The sequence below is a fragment of the Loxodonta africana genome, chromosome 11 (assembly GCF_030014295.1).
Source record: "Loxodonta africana isolate mLoxAfr1 chromosome 11, mLoxAfr1.hap2, whole genome shotgun sequence".
Taxonomy (NCBI): Eukaryota; Metazoa; Chordata; class Mammalia; order Proboscidea; family Elephantidae; genus Loxodonta; species Loxodonta africana.
The window spans coordinates 23432992-23448308 of NC_087352.1; the positions used below are offsets into that span (position 1 = coordinate 23432992).

A 15317-nucleotide genomic window follows, 5' to 3' on the forward strand; every position below is an offset into this window, starting at 1 on the left:
CAAAAAGAAGGAGAGAAAATCATTATTAGCATTATGACTGCTCTGAATTGGAGGGCAAACATACCTCAATCCTCCAACCTTTTTTACCAGTTCCTGCACCAGCCATTCCTCCCACAGCACACTCTCTACTCCTCTACTGTGTTCGATAATTCATCATAATGGCCACACAGAACTCACGATAATGGGGTTTATCAGGGAAGTACCAGGTTACAATCTAGGATCAGAAATAGGATACAGTTCTTCCATCAGGACAGGTTCTTGGTCAGGCCCACAGACAGGCCTCTTTCTGGCCTTCGGCCCCTCAGCCCCTCTTGTCTCTCAGGCTTCTGGGACCAGCCCTGCTGGGGAAGTGTTACAAAGCTCTTTAGCTCTACTAGTAAGTGTCCAGAGGCATCTCATTCTGCCAACAAACCTCCTGCCTGAAGGCGATCATCTCTATCAATCCCTGGGCCAGGAAAATTACTTCACCATCTCCTGCTGGTCTTGTTCTGCTGCTGTCAGTTCTCAGCTGCTGCTTCTTGCTGTCTTGTGCCTTCTCTGGTCTTATAGTTTTATGTCTTCTTGATCTAGGAGGTTCTCGGTGCAGGGACCTTGGGTCCAAAGATGCACTCTGCTCCTGGCCCTTCTTTCTTGGTGTTAGCGAGGTCTTTCCTTTCTGCCTCTGGGATTGCTCATTTTAAGCCTAGCGGGATGGTAAAACTGGTCAGTCGCCTTGTTAGGATTCTATACATCTTATTTGCATGGTCCCAGCCCCACAAGGGTGCCACACACATCATTTACATTATTAGCAAGCTATTCAATCCCCTTGGTGGGCCACAAGCAGCTTTTTGTATAGTCGCACTCAGTCATTTGATGGGAATTACAAGGCCATGGCAAGAAAAGCCATATAAAAGTGACCCATTGCACCAAAAAAACAAACAGGGTGTGACAAGTCCTAGGCTTAGTATTACATGTCACCAGTGTCTTAGTTATCTAGTGCTTCTATAACAGAAATACCTTAAGTGAATGGCTTTAACAAACAGAAATTTATTCTCTCACAGTATAATAGTCTAGAAGTCGAAAATCAGGGTGCCAGCTCCAGGGGAAAGCTTTCTTCTCTGGCATCTCGGGAGTAAGGTCCTTGTCATCAATCTTCCCCTTCTAGGAGCTTATCAGTACAAGGACCCCAGGTCCAAAGAATGTACTTTGTTCCTAGCATTGCTTTCTTGGTGGTATGAGGTCCTTCTGTCTCACTGCTCACTTCTCACTTTTATATCTCAAAAGAGATTGACTGAAGATACAACCTAATCATGTAGATTGAGTCCTGGCTCGTTAACGTAACTGCCTTTAATCCTGTCTCGTTAACTTCATAGAGGTAGGATTTACAATGCACAGGAAAACCACATCAGATGACAAAATGGTGGACAATCACAAAATACTGGGAATCATGGCCTAGCCAAGTTGACACACATTTTTGGGGGACACAATTCAACCCATAACAACTGGGTTTCTCAACAGGGCCTCCCAGAAAGAACAGCCCCTATCCAGGACCTGGCTTTGCCCTCCCTGGAGGCAGAACCAAAGAGATAGTAGGCTCTGGAGAACTTTCACAACAGGTCTGGGTCTCACCTGACCTCCAAAGCTCTGCTTGCCCAACTGCCTCCCCCTCAGACCCAGAGATGACCCTGTCCCAAAACATGAGGCTGGAGAATAAAGGGCTTAGGAGCCAGCCCAGTTTCAGTCCCAATTCTGAGTCTGTCTTTTATAGAAGCTGGATGAACTGGAGCAAGTCACTTTCCTTTCCTGACTCTCCATAAATGCAAAATTCTTCCTACTTCCTATCAACCAATGTTTATTAAGCATCTACCATGTGCCAGAAATAGTGTCAGGTACTGGAGCTTCAAGGGTGAAGAGGATTGATTCCTTCCTGGACTTGTGGAGTTCAGATTAACAGAAGACTAGGGCTGGATTGAGGTATGTGAGGGTCCTAAACACTGAAAATCTTTGGTGTTCCCTCCTCTGCTTGCTCATGTACTTGAACAGGATATGTGAGTTACACACACACACACGTATGTGTGTGTGTGTCTTAGCTATCCATGGTATAAATTCTTTCAAAATGCAACTATAATATTAGATCCACAACGTGCCTGTCAGTTTGTCCTACTGTGGTGGCTTGCATGTTGCTGTGATACTTGAAGCTTCTCCACCAGTATTTCAAATACCAACAGGGTCACCCTTGGTGGACAGGTTTCAGGTGAACTTCCACAATGACAGACTAGGAAGAAGGACATGGCAATCTACTTCTGAAAAGATCGGTCAGTGAAAACCTTATGTATAGCAGCGGAACATTGTTTGATATAGTGCCAGAAGATGAGCTCCTCAGGTTGGAAGGCACTAAAAATACGACTGAGGAAGAGCTGCCTCGTCAAAGTAGAGTTGATCTTAATGCCGTGGAAGGAATCAAGGTTTCAGAAACTTCATTTGCTGATGTGGCACAACTCAAAATGAGAAGAAACAGCTGCAAACATCCATTAATAATTGGAATGTGTAATGTACAAATTATGAATCTAGGAAAATTGGAAACTGTCAAAAATGAAATGGAATGCATAAACATTGATATCCTGGGCATTAGTGAGCTGAAATGGACTGGTATTGGCCATTTCGAATCAGACAATCACATGATCTACTATGCCAGGAATGACAACTTGAAAAGGAATGGCATTGCATTCATCATCAAAAACAACAGTTCAAAGCTGAGGTACAAAGCTGTCAGTGATAGGATAATATCCATACACCTACAAGGAAGACCAGTTAATATGACTATTATTCAAATTCACACACCAACTACTAAGGCCAAAGATGAAGAAATTAAAGATTTTTATCAATTTCTGCAGTCTGAAATTGATCACACATGCGATTGAGATGAATCGATAGTTATTGACAATTGGAATGGGGAAGTTGGAAACCGAGAAGAAGGATTTGTAGTTGGAAAACCTGGCCTTGGTGATAGAAACAATGCTGGAGATCACATGACAGAATTTTGCAAGACCAATGGCTTCTTCATTGCAAATACCTTTTTCCAGCAATAAAAATGGCAATTACGTATGTGGACCTCACTAGATGGAATACACAGGAATTAAATCAGCTACATCTGTGGAAAGAGACAATGGAAAACTCAATATCATCAGTCAGAACAAGGCCAGGGCCCGACTGTGGAATAGACGCTCAATTGCTCATACGCAAGTTCAAGTCGAAACTGAAGAAAGTTAGAACTAGTCCACAAGAGCCAAAGCATGAACTTGGGTGTATCCCACCTGAATTTAGAGACCATCTCAAGAATACATCTGACACAAGAATGCTAATGACCGAAGACCAGACGAGATATGGAATGACATCAAGGATATTGCGATGATTAAGATTATGTGTCGGCTAGGCCATGATTCTCAGTGTTTGTATGTGATCACTCCCATGATGGGATCTGCTGTGATTAGCCAAACAGTTGAAAGGGAGTTTCCTTGGGGGTGTGGCCTGCATCGAATATAAGCAGATGTTTCGGCTTTTTGTTCGCTCTGGATCCTACAGCTGCTTCCTGTTCATCTGACCTCCAGTTCCTGGAACTTGAGCTATTAGCTTGCCTGCCAATCTTGGGATTTGTAGATCTTCACAGCCTGTGAGCAAGAGCCCTGCTCTCTGACCTACCGATCTTGGGTTCACCAGCCCTTGCGGCTACGTGAATTGGGAGAAACCTCTATTCTGATCCATGGACTTGGGACGTTACAGCCTCAGCAATCATGTGATCCATTTCCTTAATATAAATCTCTCTCTATATATATATTTATACACTTTACTGGTTTTGCTTCTCTACAGAACCCAGCCTAAGACAGACATCATACATGAAGAAAGCAAGAGGTCATTAAAAAGATGGGAAAGAAAGAAAAGACCGAAACAGATATCAGAAAAGACTGTGAAAGTTGCTCTTGAATGTAGAGTAGCTGGAGCAAAAAGAAGAAATGATGAAGTAAAAGAGCTGAACAGAAGATTTCAAAATGTGGCTTGCGAGGGCAAAGTAAAGCAGTGTAATGAAATATGCAAAAACCTGAAGATAGAAAGTCAAAAGGGAAGAACATGCTTGACATTTCTCAAGCCAAAAGAACTGAAGAAAAAATTTAAGCCTCAAGTTAAAATACTGAAGGATTCTATGGGGAAAATATTAAACAAGGATACATCAAAAGAAGACGGAAGGAATACGCAGAGTCATTGTACAAAAAGAATTGGTCAGTGTTCACCATTTTGGGAGGTAGCATATGATTAAGAACCAATATTACTGAAGGAAGACTTTCAAGTTGCACTGAAGGCATTGGCAACAAACAAGGCTCCAGGAATTGACAGAATACCAAATGAGATATTTCAACAAACAGGTGCAGTGCTGGAAGTACTCATCTATGCCTGGAAATTTGGAAGAAAGCTACCTGGCCAACTGACTGGAAGAGATCCATATTTGTGCCCACTCCAAAAAAAAGGTGATCCAACAGAATATGGAAATTGTCTAACAATATCATTGCTATCACCCACAAGTAAAATTTTGCTGAAGATCATTCAAAAGTGGTTGCAGCAGTACATCGATAGGACACTGCCAAAAATTCAAGCCGAATTCAGTAAAGGACATGGAACAAGGGATATCATTACGGATGCAGATGGATCCTGGCTGAAAGCAGAGAATACCAGAAATATGTTTACCTACTATGCTAAGGCATTTGGCTGTGTGGATAATAACGAATTATGAATAACATTGCAAAAATGGGAATTCCAGAACACTTAATTGTGCCCATGAGGAACATCTACTCAGACCAAGAGGCAGTTGTTCGAAAAGAACAAGGAGGTACTGCATGGTCTAAAGTCAAGAAAGGTGTGCTTCAGGGCTGTATCCTTTCACCAGACTTATTCAATGTATATGGTGAGCACATAATCCTGGAAGATGGACTATATGGAAAAGAACGGGGCATCAGGATTGGAGGAAGATGATACGGCCTTGCTTGCTGAAAGTGAAGAGGACTCGAAGCACTTACTGATGCAGCTCAAAGACTATAGCCTTCCGTATGGATTATACCTCAGCATAAAGAAATCAAAAATTCTCACAACCGGACCAATAAGCAACATCATGATAAACAGAGAAAATAGTCAAGTTGTCAAGGATTTCATTTTAGTTAGGAAGTGTTTAGCTCTGTTGTACATAGGGCCACTAAGAGTTGGAACTGACTTTATGACTGACCTAACAACAACAACAACAACAACAACAACATCATAATACTAGCTATGAACCAAAAAGTGGTATATGCCATTTTAGCAGAATGAGATGCTGGATTATAAAGTTTTAGCTGTTGTGGGTATAAAAAGGGTGCGGCGTCTGCTATCCTCTAACTTCACCAGGGGGAAGGAAAATCAAGATCGACAGCCCAAAGCTGATTCCGATGAGGCAGAGGTCGGACTTCCCTCCACTCCCTGTCATCTTTACCAATTCTGACACCAACTGTCCCTCCCACAGCAGTCTGCTTCTCTGCTGGGTTTGATAATTCATTGCAGTGGCCACACAGAACTCACAGGCAATACTCACAATCAGCGGGTTTATTAGGGAAGTAACAGGTTATAATTCAGGTTCAGGAACACTCAGGATACAGTTCTTTCATCAGGATAGCCTCTTCCCAGCCGTGCTCCCAGACATGCCTCTCTCTGGTCCCTCAGCCTCTTCCCTCCTCAGGCAAATTTTCCAAAGGCATCCCACTCAGCTTTCTCTCTCTATGGGCTGGGAAGCCTGACAGTCTCTCCTGTCAGTCTCCTGTTTCTGCTGCCTCTGCTGCTGCAATTTCTCTGCCGCTACTTCTTACCATGATACAGCTCTCTCTGTCTCTTGGGTCTAGTAAGGTCTCAGTGCAGGAATTCCAGGTCCAAAGGACACCCTCTGCTTACTCCTGGCTCTTCTTCCTTGGTGGTATCCTCTCTCTCTCTCTCACCTCTGGGACTGCTCACCTCAAGCCCAGTGGGATAGCAAAACTGACTAATTCCTTTGGTGGGCCACAGTTACACTGCACATCCCTGCCCAGTCATCTAGGTGGGAGTTACAAGCCCATGGCGAGAGAAGCCACACAAAAGCCATCCGTTGCACTGCAGTGGGATACTAAGATTTCTACTATATACCACATTTTATACAAAAAGAATGTTCCACATAGTCTACAACAAAGAAAATGAGTCAGTGAACTTAGTTGTTTCAACAATCAGTGTAAAATTCTCTTGATTCCCCACAATGAAAAATAGATTTTCACCGGTTTTGCTTTACACAGCTCATACTTCAATTTTGCTGCTTGTTTCATAATAAATGCTATAATTATGAATGAACAAGTGAAAAGATGTCATAAAAGAAAACTTAATGATCAAAAACCAAATATTACAGCATACTACTACATTTTATTTTTAGGTAGACCTTTCATCTCTGACGTCTTGTAATTAAAAACTTTTCCTTCTATTCTCTGCTGTTACCAAATCTTTGATGATTTCATCACAGTTAAGTTGCCCAACAATTTCTATTTCCATACATAGTAAGGATTAGACAGGCCCATAAAACAAACAGTAATACGTGTAGCTCAACCATGTATAGGAGACTCAATGGGCACACCAGCCCAGGGGCAAGGATGAGAAGGCAGGAGGGGGCAGGAAAGTTGTACAAATGGAAATGGGGAATCCAAGATCAAGAAGGTGAGAGTGTTAATATGTCGTGGGGTTGGAAACCAATGTCTCAAACAATATGTGCATTAATTGTTTAATGAGAAACTAATTTGCTCTGTAAACCTTCACCTAAAAAAGTACCAAAAAACCAAAAAAGAATGACAAAGGTATTGCAACCAATACAACACACACACACACACACACAAACTGTATACATTTTTGAATGAGAAACTAATTTGCTGTGTAAACTTTCACCTAAAACAATAAAAACAAGAAGAAAAGTTGGTTGGTAGTTCTGTCAATGAAGAGAAAGCTCAATGATATAAAAAAAAGAAAATGGTCACAACAGACAAAAATTGGCAAAATTAAAGTTTGAAATTCAGGATTTTCCAAGTGGTCCCTTTGCGCCAGCAATTTCACATGCAGCCCACAGTCACAGCTCAAAAGTGTCAGGATCCCTCACATCATCAGGTGCCCAGGGGAGGCAGAAGGATGAGCTGTGAGGGTGCAGGGATCAAGAGTAGTGTGCAGGCTTGAGTCAGGTTAAGGCAGCCAGCCCCCGAAAAACCACAATCACAGCAGGAGATCTGATCTGTATTCCCTCTTTAAATTAATTCTGATTGTTGTCTTTTTAATTTAATTTTGGCTACTTAACTGATGATGCATTTGGTCATACTGAAGTTTTATGTAAGGACAATTCCTAAGATAGTCTCACCAGAATATAGATCTTTTGATAGAATTCTCAAGAATATATTTTTCCATTTCATTGTTCCCTTTAGAATCAGATTGCATAAATACTGAATTTTAATTTGATTAATCCGTCCTCTGTTATTAAACTATATTTGAAATTTCACTTGATCTGGTAGAGTCGTTTTGGAACATTAAAGATCATTTTTATATGCTCAATGTCGATTGGATTAAAAGGAAAAAAAAATCAAATCAACAAAAACCACACCCTAGCTGAATTTCATTACTATTTTAATAAGTTTATCCATAAACTTACAGATTAATCTTGGGAAGTAGATATGTGCAAATATTTGTTTCTTACTTTGTCTCTTTTTCTTTTTAATATTTGTTATGTTATTTGTAATATTCTTTGCTGTTAAAATGTTTCTAAATTTTATGCAGTCAAAACAAAGTATGTTTGTATGCAAAAAGTGAGGCTTTGATCCAACACTTGGGTTGAAGTTGGATGATTATTTTTTTTTTTAATAATTTTTATTGTGCTTTAAGTGAAAGTTTACAAATCAAGTCAGTCTGTCACATATAAGCTTATATACACCTTACTCCATACTCCTACTTACTCTCCCCCTAATGAGTCAGCCCGCTCCCTCTTTCCAGTCTCTCCTTTTGTGACGATTTTGCCAGTTTCTAACCCTCTCTACCCTCCCATCTCCCCTCCAGACAGGAGATGCCAACACAGTCTCATGTGTCCACCTAATACAAGTAGCTCACTCTTCGTCAGCATCTCTCTCCAACCCATTGACCAGTCCCTTCCATGTCTGATGAGTTGTCTTCGGGAATAGTTCTTGTCCTGCGCCAACAGAAGGTTTGGGGACCATGACCGCCGGGATTCCTCTAGTCTCAGTCAGACCATTAAGTCTGGTCTTTTTACGAGATTTGGGGGTCTGCATCCCACTGTTCTCCTGCTCCCTCAGGGGTTCTCTGTTGTGCTCCCTGGCAGGGCAGCCATCGGTTGTGGCCGGGCACCATCTAGTTCTTCTGGCCTCAGGATGATGTAAGTCTCTGGTTCATGTGGCTCTTTCTGTCTCTCGGGCTCATAGTTATCGTGTGACCTTGGTGTTCTTCATTCTCCTTTGCTCCAGGTGGGTTGAGACCAATTGATGCATCTTAGATGGCCGCTTGTTAGCATTTAAGACCCCAAACGCCACATTTCAAACTGGGGTGCAGAATGTTTTCATAATAGAATTATTTTGTCAATTGACTTAAAAGTCCCCTTAAGCCATAGTCCCCAAACCCCCGCCCTTGCTCCACTGACCTTTGAAGCATTCAGTGGATGATTATTTTAATAATTTATTTTAAAAACAGCAGCATTTACTTCTAATACAAGGCAAGGAGATCCAAGAGCTGTCAAGAAATGCTTTCCTGAATATTTGATCAAGACATTTAAGATGATGAAGAGTTTCAGATTAGAGAAGGACAGAGGCCATTCTAGGAAGAGAAGAGAATGAGACATGCCAAGGGCAAGGGAAGGCATAGTCAAAGCTTCCCTGGGTAACAAAGGTGACAGGTGGTCAGTAGTTGTGAAAACCAGAGCCATGAGTGCCAAGTTCCCAATGCTTAGCATGGAGCTGGACTCCAGGAGGTGGGAGGTTATAGGAAGATTCCAACCTGGGAGTCATCAACTCAGATGTGCAAAGGATCACCCCTAAATGTTGATATCATAAAATGGAGAGAATGGAGACTGCAGATATGTCAGCTCCAAGCTGAGGGAGACTCTGAAACTGAGTGCAGGGAGAAAATAGGAAAGGAAGACAGAGGCTGGAGGGAAATGGTATCCATGATTTAAAACTCAGGGGGGAAGAGAAAATCAGGAAGGTATGGCATGAGGTGCTGTGATTATCAGAATCAGACATGGAAGCAAACCCATCGAGACGCTGACAAAGGAAGCAATGGAGCACATCAGTGCTGCTCCCAGATGGCTCTCCAGAAAGTCCTGTCAGGGCCTTTCTTCTCCCTTCCTCCCCCTGCTGCTCCAGGGGCAGTCTCTTCGCTGGGCACATCCCCAGCACACAGCCCATGGGGGGCTCTGCTGTCCTTTAGGTTCCAGCTATGAGCCTCAGAATCCTTGGGGATGCCCTGCTGCCCCTGGAGTCTAATCTTTCTCATGGATGCCATCGTGTTTCCATCCTGGACCAGGAGTCTAAGCCTTCTGACTGGCACCATCTTGTCTCCATCCCATGGGGCCACATCGGGATCTGTACTGACTGTGCCAAGCTTCTGCCAGAATCACCACCAGCATCAACAAGACCACACCCGCCAGGACCAGGCGGACACAATTCCCCACCGTGTAATTCTGGAAGGTTGGGGCTGGAAGCAAGACAGTGAAGTAATGGACAAGTGGACAAGATCCATCCCAACCCAGACTCCTGAAATAGGAGCTCCTTCCCCACTTTCCTTGCCAGACCATGTCTCCACCCAGCACTTCCCCCTGGGCAGAATTCCAAGTGGCTTACCTGTCTGGAAGCCTGCTTCTGTGGGAGAGGGGCTGATGTCACTAGGGTCTCCTAGGAATCAGAAAGAGGTGGTAAAAAGCTGGGGCAGCCTTTCCCTCCTGTTCTCAGGCTAACTTCAGCTTCCTGAGTCCTCCCCATGACCTTGATCTTCTCTTTAGCACAAATTCCCTTACCCCTGACTCCCCTAGATCCCTTCTCCCACCTCCTTCTCTGAGTGCACCTGGAACCCAACCCCCCAGTTCTCACAACCAGTCAATAAGACCACAGAGGAGGCAGGGAAAAGATGGAAAATTCAGGTCTCTCCTTAATCAAACTTAGCTTCCTCATCTAGGGCAAGTCACCCACCTTCCTGTATCTCAGGATGCAAGGAGATACCAGTGTGCTACGAGTGTCTGCCCCACCAACTGCAAGAAGCCAGAACTCCTGCTCCACCTTCACGGCAGGGGGCAGAGACCCTGATCTCTGACTTGTTAATGGCCCATCGTGTGCTCCCAGCCCTGAACTGGCTGACCTGGCTCTGACAGAAGGGTAGGGCTGCCTCTGTTCTACTCCAACTCATCACAGCCCCTCTGACTCCTGGTTCAGTTTTTTAATTTCCCCAGTCTCTCCATTGAAATACCAGCATCTGAGCTGGAAGAGGCTGATGTTGGGACACTCCTATTTCCAAAAATTCTGTCCAACCATCTCTACATGTCCACTACTACCTCCCAGTAGTGTCTCTTGGGAACATTGTCCTGAGTGTTCAGTAAGAAGGACCATGGTTCCTTATGGCGATGCTATGAGGTCCTTGCTGGGACTTCCATTCCATTGGGTCCCAGTGAGCAACTGTACATGGAAGTTTGGCGGACTGAATTGTGGCATCTGTAGGTCCACCAAGACCCCAAAAGACTCACAGGGAAGTCACCCTTGAGTGACCCAGTGTGGTCTCAGTCACCAAGTGCCATGAGGGTGAGCCAATCCTCCCAAAGGGGGGACCTGTTACCACAGTTCTGAGGGACCCCACAAAGTCATACTCCCTCCTGACATTGCCACGGTCTCAGGCTTGGTGGGGAAAGGGTTCCAAAAACCCTGATAGAGAAGGAGGCTGTGATGGTAATGAGAACCACTCCCATTCCTCTCTTGGACATAAACTTAGAATTCAACCTTCCTCCTTACTGTGGACTTCATTTCATCCTCTTTGCCTCTTGGTATCTGTCTACCTGGTTTTCTCCTTTTCTGTGCACACACACACACACACACACGCACGCACGCACGCACACCTTTATATCTCTTATCCTAGTCCGCCCACCTCTTGGTCTCCTCTGGTAACACAGCTATTTGGAGGCCCACAGGAGCCTTGGGGCTGGGCTGAGTCTCCAGTCTCTGTCAACCTGAAGTTCAGGAATCAGTTTTGGTTAGCAGCCAGAGCCCCCTCAGAAGAAAAGCCTGGTGATCTATTTCCAAAAGTCAGCCATTCAGAACTTTATGGAGATGAGGACCCAGGAACCATGGATGAGGAGTTGAGTCATCAGTGCTCTTGAATACCAGGACCACAAAGGAGTGAAAGTCTGAGTTGCATCCCCTTCACTCCAATTTCCACAGTTCTTTCCCCATCTTGGGCCTGCATTTTAGTCTTTACCTTGGATTTCATTATTGATTTATTCTCTCATTAATTTTTTTTTATATAATTAGGAGAACTTACTATGAGAGAAAGCACACAAAAAACATATAATCATTCTAAATGATGATGTTAAGTCATTTATATTGTGGGCCTAGGGATGACTCTTAGCAGCCCATTGAAATCAGGATGTGGAGAGGGTTAGGGATTGGGTCAGTTCTTCTCTCCCCACCACAGCTGGGTCCCTAGAAATCAGGACCATGGGGAAAGGTCAGGGATTGAGTCCGGTCTTCTCAACACACCTCACCTGGGCCTCTTTTCCTTCAGGCATTTCCTCCCACTCTGACCATCCAACATACCTCAGTGACCCCAGTGCCCCTAAGACCTGAGCCCCCTTAAATCTCCATGTATCCCTTCAGTTCCTTTGTGAAAAACCACTTCTGTGAAGATATGAAGACAACAAGGATAAGCTGAGGAGTTCAGCCCAGACCTGGGGAAATATGACTTCTCTGGATTCAGAGGACTCCGTTATTCAATAGTCACAGAACTTGTCCATGTAGGTGAGAGGCTAGAGGTGGACGGAGAGGCAGAAAAATGGGGTTTGCATGCAGCCCCAGGACTTCTCATCCTCTACACCTTTCACAGACACGTTCTGCCTCTTAGGGCACCTTCCTCCCAAGGTGACTTTATGTTGTTGTCAGGCATAATTACTAAGAATATTTATTATTAAGAATATTCCCCTTCACACTGAATGTGTCTGAGTTTGGAAGAGTAGTTTTTAGTCACCCCATTAGCTACAGAGTAGGGAGAATTAAATCCTGACATCTAGGATCTGCCAACCGCTGCTTGGAAACCCTAGGGGACAGTTCTTCTCTGTCCTATAGGGTTGGAATCGACTCGAAGGTGACAGGTTTGCATTCTTTATTTGTTTGTGATCTGGCTGCCAGGGCTGAAGTCAGCCTCTGCCAGTTAACAGACCTGTGACTGTGGGCAAGAAACTTAACTTTGTTTCTTCATATTAAAATTTAAAAAATAGAAGAGGGGGTGGTGGGAATAGGGAGAACCAGAGTAATAGTTCCCTCAGGACGTTGCTCCAAGAATTATGCGCTTTAAACGGTGCCTGGCACAGAGTTAGTTTTCAATCATTGTTACTGTTGTTATCACAGTCTTCGTGATATTTAGGGACATCCCTTGCCCAGGAGATGTTGCTTCCTTACTCTGGTTCTACTATTCCCTAGTTCTAAGCCTATGGCAGAGGCTGGGCCCCAGAGACCAATTTACAGCACAGGGACCCCCTAGTAACCCACCTCCAGGCTAAGGTCTCTGCTGCTTAGCAGCTGAGGAGTGGGACTCATTGGATGGGGATCTGAAATCTCCAGAGGCTCCTGTGAATGGACCAGGACAAGGATCAAGATCTTATATGGGATTGATAATGGTCTGTCCTCTGCCTGGCCCTTTTCTCTCCTGAGTATCCATTTTGACACCACATCTGACCATCTCTCAATCACAGGCAACAGCCAGAGACTCCTGAGCATATTGGTGGGGGTGGGGGGTGGGGGGTGGGGGGAAGAGACCTGAGAAAGACATCCCCCTGTGTCATTTGGCTGAGGGATGGTCACCTCCTCTGCACCTCCATCATGAGCTGTCTTGTCCTTTGCCTACCCCCAGTCCCATGTCCAGGGTTGTGGTCCTCTGACCCTGGTCCTATCACTACCTGTGAGACTCAAAGATCTGACCTCAGGCAGGTGGGACCGGGGGCAGAAGACACAGGTAGGGAAGGTAGGAGAAGAGCAGATGCTTTGCTCCAACATTCTTAACCTCACAGAATCAGCATGGAGCACCTATTGGAGGCCCTGGGACCACATGCATTGGGTTTAAGCCTCCTCACTGGACCTTGACTCCAGGACCCCACTGGGGTCTGAGCACATACAAGGCAGTGCCTGTCTCACCCCATAGTTCCCCCAAAGGACTTTCCATTCCTAGTCTACTGGCCATCCTGGACGGTGTGGATCTGTCCAATGCGAGGGATGGACCACACCACAGGGCAACATAGTGCCTGGGGTCACAATGATTTTGGCTCAGTTTAAGGGAGCATTTAACGTGCCATCCTGAGCAAAAAGATGCACATTCCCTTGAAGGGAGTCTGTCCTGCAACAAGTCTCTGGACAGAAAAAGCAGAGGTAGCTGGAAACCCATTTGCCTACCCACCCAGCAGTGCCCAACACCGTCCACCTCCCGACACTGAAACAGAGTTTCCAGGTTTTGCATTGTGTCCACATGAGACCCAGGTCTCCAGGACCCTCAGCAGTGTCTGAAGGCAGAAGGAACAGGTGTGCTGAGGGAGAGAGGGAGCCAGAGGGTATGAGAGAAGAGTCCGGAAGAGGGCAAGGGGTCTGTTGAGAGATGGTGGAGCTGGGAACAGGACCCAGGACCTGGGAACAAACAAGACAGAATATGAGAATCAGCCCTGGATGGTGCCTCACCTGTCACCACCAGCTCCAGGAACTCACTGCGCTCAGAACTGGCATTCCCTATAAAATAGATGCAGTTATAACGCCCTGCGGTGTCTTTCTTCACTGAGCCGATGGGGAATCTGGCCTCTGTCTCAGTCACCAAAGAGTTCATCACATCCGGGAATGAGTCTGGCTTTCCATCCTTCTCCAGTAGAAATACTTCAACCCCAAGAGGGCCCTGGCACACGAAGGTCACAGACATCCCCCAGGGGATCACAGAGTCTGGCTTGGCTGAGATAGAGGGTCTGGGCAGGTTCCCTAGGAGGGAATCAGAGTAATACCTGAGGGTCCGCTTGTGAGGAAATCACCATTCCACAAAATTCCCCCATTTTTTGTTGTACAGTGCAATTGGTCAATTTATAGAGTTGTGCAACCATCACCACAGTCCAAGCGTAGAACATTGCCATCATCCCAAAAAGACCCCTCACACCATTCCACATCCATTTTAATTTTTATCACAACAGAACTATTTTCTCCACTTGACAATAAGGAGACCAAGACTTCACCACACCTTGGGCCTTGCTCAGTGCTGCACAGGAAGTATGCATGTCACTAAACCACATCCAGATCCCAGGTGAATCTCTGCACAGCCCAGCTCTGTCCCTGCCCTTGGCCACTTTCCAGGGGACAGAGAAGGTGGAGGGGAAGGCAAAGGATGGGGATGACCAGGATATTCACGGGAACTTCTAGCAAGAGAAGGAGTAGTCTGAGGTTGGCAGGAATGAGCCTGGGACTGCTGTCAGCCCCTGTTGGGATTGTGTGAGGCACAGGGGAAAGGGGTCTGCAAAGCTCTTATAGGAACCCAAGAAGAGGTGTAGGTAACACACCCAGCACAGGTGTGATTCCCAATGGATGCCCAGCAAAAGATGGCTCACTGTCTCTAACGCAAGTCCTCCATTTAGCAATCACATCTGGGTTTTCCCATGTATTTTCTACATCCATCTGAGCCTAATTTCCGTTTTCTTTTTTTTAATTAACTTTTATTAAGCTTCAAGTGAACGTTTACAAATCCAATCAGTCTGTCACATATAAGTTTACATACATCTTATTCCGTACTCCCACTTGCTCTCCCCCTCTTGAGTCAGCCCTTTCAGTCTCTCCTTCCTTGACAATTTTGCCGGCTTCCCTCTCTCTCTATCCTCCCATCCCCCCTCCAGACAAGAGTTGCCAACACAATCTCAACTGTCCACCTGATATAATTAGCTCACTCTTCATCGGCATCTCTCTCCCACCCACTGTCCAGTCCCTTTCAGGTCTGATGAGTTGTCTTCGGGGATGGTTCCTGTCCTGTGCCAACAGAAGGTCTGGGGACCA

General features: G+C 45.1%; 1 protein-coding gene across 33 annotated transcripts in view; it reads right to left on the reverse strand.

Annotated features, from left to right (window-relative positions):
• LOC111747598 (leukocyte-associated immunoglobulin-like receptor 1) overlaps window positions 1-15317 on the reverse strand; it is an 80624-nt gene that overhangs the window by 55369 nt on the left and 9938 nt on the right. For 25 of the 33 annotated variants that reach the window (XR_010323272.1, XR_010323280.1, XR_010323282.1 and 22 more), the window contains exons 1-3: window positions 11182-11266; window positions 9894-9944; window positions 65-682 (exon numbers count right to left, since the gene is read on the reverse strand). Coding sequence is in view for 7 of the 33 variants with exons in the window: in XM_023543536.2 (XP_023399304.2) it covers window positions 9581-9747; window positions 9894-9944; window positions 13974-14261 (506 nt within the window). In the remaining 26 variants the exon portion in view is untranslated. Of the gene's footprint in view, window positions 1-64; window positions 683-7659; window positions 9748-9893; window positions 9945-11181; window positions 11267-13973; window positions 14262-15317 lie in introns of those variants that run through there. The other 8 variants (XR_010323286.1, XM_064293368.1, XM_064293362.1 and 5 more) reach the window with 3 other exon arrangements.